Source organism: Marmota marmota, unplaced genomic scaffold (assembly GCF_001458135.2).
Source record: "Marmota marmota marmota unplaced genomic scaffold, marMar, whole genome shotgun sequence".
NCBI lineage: Eukaryota > Metazoa > Chordata > Mammalia > Rodentia > Sciuridae > Marmota > Marmota marmota.
Genome location: NW_026000240.1, coordinates 12,104,883 through 12,109,368, shown reverse-complemented (window position 1 = coordinate 12,109,368; position 4,486 = coordinate 12,104,883). Strand labels below are relative to the sequence as shown.

General features: G+C 41.1%; 1 protein-coding gene across 3 annotated transcripts in view; it reads right to left on the bottom strand.

Moving 5' to 3' along the window:
* Positions 1 to 4,486, bottom strand: part of Mme (membrane metalloendopeptidase) — a 123,891-nt gene that overhangs the window by 78,543 nt on the left and 40,862 nt on the right. The window contains exons 1-2 of one of the 3 annotated variants that reach the window (XM_048794225.1): positions 4,462 to 4,486; positions 254 to 420 (exon numbers count right to left, since the gene is read on the bottom strand). In XM_048794225.1, coding sequence (XP_048650182.1) covers positions 254 to 410 — 157 coding nt within the window. In that variant the 5' untranslated portion in view covers positions 411 to 420; positions 4,462 to 4,486. Of the gene's footprint in view, positions 1 to 253; positions 421 to 4,085; positions 4,260 to 4,461 lie in introns of those variants that run through there. The other 2 variants (XM_015486928.2, XM_048794224.1) reach the window with 2 other exon arrangements.

Below are 4,486 nucleotides of genomic sequence, written 5' to 3'. Positions count from 1 at the left end.
TATATATATATATATATTCATAAAGTAAACATGAAGGCCCTAAATATATTTGGCAATTAACAACTTTGCTCCAACATAAAAGGCAGTGTATTTGAGCCAACTCAAGTTCATTGTTTCAACACACAGGTGTTACACTGTACAAGTGAATCCTGTGTTGCCATATGTCTCTGTTCTTAAGGTATGGGTGACGGCAGGAGCAGGAGATGGAGACCCTTCTCTTTGCCCTGCTGACACCCAGCATGGGGTCACTCACCGTCATAGGTTGCGTAGAGCGCGATCATGGTCACGGCTATGATGGTGAGCAGCAGGACGAGGACCGAGAGGCTGATCTCCAAGGGGGTCCATCTCGGCTTCTTTGGCTTTGGAGTGTTGATATCAGTTATATCCATCTGACTTTCCGATCTTCCCATCACCTAAAATCTGCAGATAAACACAAAAATCTTAACAAATAGATAAGAATAAACTGTGTATAATTTTATAAATGTTTAATGTGGCTCGATAAAAGTAAAAGGTTAATTTATTTTAGATTAGAAGTAAAAGTTGTTGTTGAAAAGTCAAAACGTAGATGCTGAAAGCAAAGAATATACAGCTATGTGAATTCCAGAGGCCCCAGTCACAACCTTTCTGTTTTGTTTTGCTGTCACTGAAGATTCCAGCAATGTTATACAAAGCGAGTTTGTTAGACACTCACATAGTTTTAATGCAGAAGTTCATAAGCAAATAAGGAGCTGTACCATCATTAAGAAAGCTTACAACTCACTCTTGTGAACTTTGGACTAATGTCAAAGGTGGATTTTACATCTTGCTCCAGTGGTTTATTTTACAAGCTCAAAATCAATGACTAATACCTTGAGGTTTTGACTAAGCAATAATTTGAAATATGATTACAGATAGAAAACAAAAGGAACAAACACTTGAGGTAGTTTAGTCATAAAAACAACTTTTGTTTTTACAGCTCAAAATCACTACTCCTGCTGATAGAGGCATCAGTTAACTGGTCAGACAACATTCTGAAGACGTCAACTCAGAGACCAAAAGTCAGTGGAATGAAAGATATTAGCCATATCAACGATTCTTTTGCAACCAAAGGAAAGAAAACATGATCAAAAAAGCCTACCTTGCAGATTAGGGTATCAGCCCTTAAGCCAAATATTTAACTTATATAAATTAGTGTTATTCCTTCTACCAACTATAGCTGACATCTAGTGGGTTCTTTCCATGTGCCAGCATCAGTTCTTAGAGTTTTCCACAACCTGATTCATTTTACCTCCACAAGGTGGATATTAATATTCCAATTCTAGGAAAATAGGCCACAGAGAAGTCAGGTAACTTGTCCAAGCCCACACAGCAAGTCAACATTCTTTCTAAGAGACACACGTGGTCATGTTTGAAATATAACCAACTGCACCATCATGCAGTAAAAGCTGTCTTACCTCTTAGGCAGAAATTGTGGATATGAACCTAAATATTAAATCGTGGTGCTTCTTTTAGAGGCCTATAAGTTCTTATAAGCCACTTCCCAAAACTTAGTTTAAAAAACTTTAGTTTTTGTGCTTGACGATATGAAAGAACCTCTGAGAGGAACAAATTAGCTGTGGAATTTAGTAGTTGTAGAATTTAGTCCCTAGATTAAGTAACTGCTCAGAAATGTTCTTTCAGATAAAGATCTTTGTTGAATTCACACACACAAGTCCCTGAGGGTGTGTTTTGTAGAAACTGAGCCACCAGAGAAAGGAGAAACAGACTGGCCATTTGAGGTGCGGTCTGGGAGACCCAGCAGACAATAAGGTGCTCATTTCCTCCAGGGAGTCATTAATAAGTGAACCATAACTGGACTTTACAGTCCTGGATGCAAAGTCTTAAGCACTCTGTCCCTTTGATTACATGAGGCTATAATCAAGGACAGACTATCAAATAAAAATATTTTATTGAACAATGAAAACCACGTCTGCTCAATGAAAGTGGAATGTAATGTACCTGAATGTTAAAATGTCTTACTTAATGGTTATGTAACTCATGCTACTTTAGTAGCACAGCCCCTGGGGTTACAATATGGAATTGCATTGACTGTAGTTCTAATTTAATAGAGGTGACAGTTGGGCAAAGAAAAGGCAGGAACAAATTTAATACCTGGACACTCTACAGAGAGGCAAACAATCAAACGAGTAATTCTCCCAGTCCTCTTCAATTTCTAGTCCTGCCTTAAAGAACACCTAAATATTAATCACATCTGCTTTAGGATTTCTCTGAAATTTCTCTCCTCCTGCTCTAGTAATATTTCAGAAGACAAATCAAGAGACATGTTTTACTGGGTTAAAAAAAAAACTTTCTTACTTTATTTATTTTTCTTTCTTTCTGAGAAACATGACTCAGTGTCTCTGTAAAGTAAACTTGAGACTGGGGAACCAGGGCAGTGCTCTTTGGCACCACCAAGCTTCCCAGTGTGGCACAGCTGGTGGGCAGGCATTTCTTGCTCTCTCTGGGCTACCTTCCCGGGATTCTCCCCCTTATCCTTCAGCATGGAGAGTGGAGGCAACCGCAGGAACAGCTTTGGGGAAATTCAGGTAGCGACCCAGGTTACTAGCCCTTGGACCTTCATCAAAAGAATGTCATCTTGAGTCACCAGCAGACTTTTTCTCCATCTGTTCCTCTTAAAAAGCTTTGTAGATTCTTTTTGCCCTTAAGTAGCACTTTTTAACAGTATTGAGCAAAAGAGGGAAAGCTGCAAGTTTAATTAACTTTGCCATTAACTCTTAATTAACTTTGCCATTCATTTTCATTTAATTCCAGATGATAAGCCATTTTCTTTGAAGGAAACAGGGGTCAGGATACTGAACCTCAGGAAGGGACATAGCACTAACTCCTAGTTACCTGAACTTCCAATTTAATCATATACAACCACATTTAAGAGAGAGGGCTAAAGGGCACATGGAAATGAAAAAAATATGAAAATTATATAAAGTTGATACTTGGATTCTCATATAAAGCAGGATATGCAAAAACATTCCTACATTCTTAAAATACTTCACCTTAACTAGAAATGTGTTAAAAAGCTTCAACTAAAAACCAGATACCACCCCAGAGGGGAGTAGATGATTAGAATTGAGATCTAACCCCAAAAGGACCCTGAAAACTTCAACTTGACATTCTCAGAATTAATTATCATTTTGCTTGAATATAAGCTGAATTCCAAAGCAATATGATGTAGCAATTCTCATTCTCACACTGGTACAGCGTTAAGTATCCATTTATCAGACTGTCAAATCATGAAACCTGGAGGATAACCCATTTGTCCAAGGGAGATCTGAGTCTAAGCAATTTCATCTTCACAGCATATTATAACATTAACTTATTTCTACAAGTCCCTGAGGTTTGCTAGGCAATGACAGTTTGCATTCATGGAAACTGAGGCACAGAAAAGCAAAACAGGTTCCATATTGAGGCTGCAGAAGCTGAGGAGGAGGGCACTCAGTTGAAATCCCCACGTTTCCCACACATCAATTAAGCCAGTGCTTCCAGGGTCTGAAGTATGGAGTCCTGGACACAAAGTCCCAACAACATCACTCCCAGAGGCACAGGGCATCCAGTCTGAGAAACTACAATATCGTTTTTTAAAGAGCTGGAACCCAGCAAAAATGCAAGGGAGTGAAGCTACACGCTCTCAGAGCCTATTTGCTCTGAGTAGCAGCTTCCAAATGCTGACGCTGCAAGCCAGATACTAGTTTCCAGTTTAATAAAATTGCCATTTGAATCACATATGGAGGAGAAATAGACTTGATTGAGAGGCTGAAGAGGGATGATCGGTTGCAATTACCCTTATTTTAAAACAGTACAAATAGACTGAAACTGGTTAAGTAAGGAAAAGGTCTTTCAAAAAAACTTCCATCTACAAAAGAAACACCCTCCATGCCGCACCAACCAACCCTTGTGAGATTTAAGCATAAATTATATAATAGGAAATCAAGGTTCAAAGCGAGACGAAGAGGTGGAATCATGAAAAGATCTTCAGGTTAAGAAAAGAAAAAAAAATAGAAAAGTGAGTTAAATGAGGAGAAAATCCGACAGAAACCAAAATGAAAACAAACCTTGCTTTTTTAAAAAACCAGTGTCTGTACAGCGGAATGGCAAATTCCCAGCCCCCAAATCAACCCCGGTGCAATTTGGTAGCGCAGATCTCGGTAACCAAACATAACTCCCAGGCAGAGGCTGCAGGGAGCTATGGAAATGAACCTGGAGAGTCGACCTGACATCACTCGCAGAGCCCTCCTCCCAGGCACCCTCGGCCCCTTCCCTCCCCTCCCCTGCGCTCCGCTCTGGTCCCGGCGGCCGCTCCTTCCCAGGGCACGCCTCCTGCGCCCACGCCGCGGGGCGAGGGGCGCCTGCTGCTGCCCGCGCCCGCCCAGCGCCCCGGGCGACCCCTGCGCCCCAACCCCGGGTGCAGCCGGCCCTCCCGGGACTCACCAGCCCGATTCGGGAGAAGTTGGAG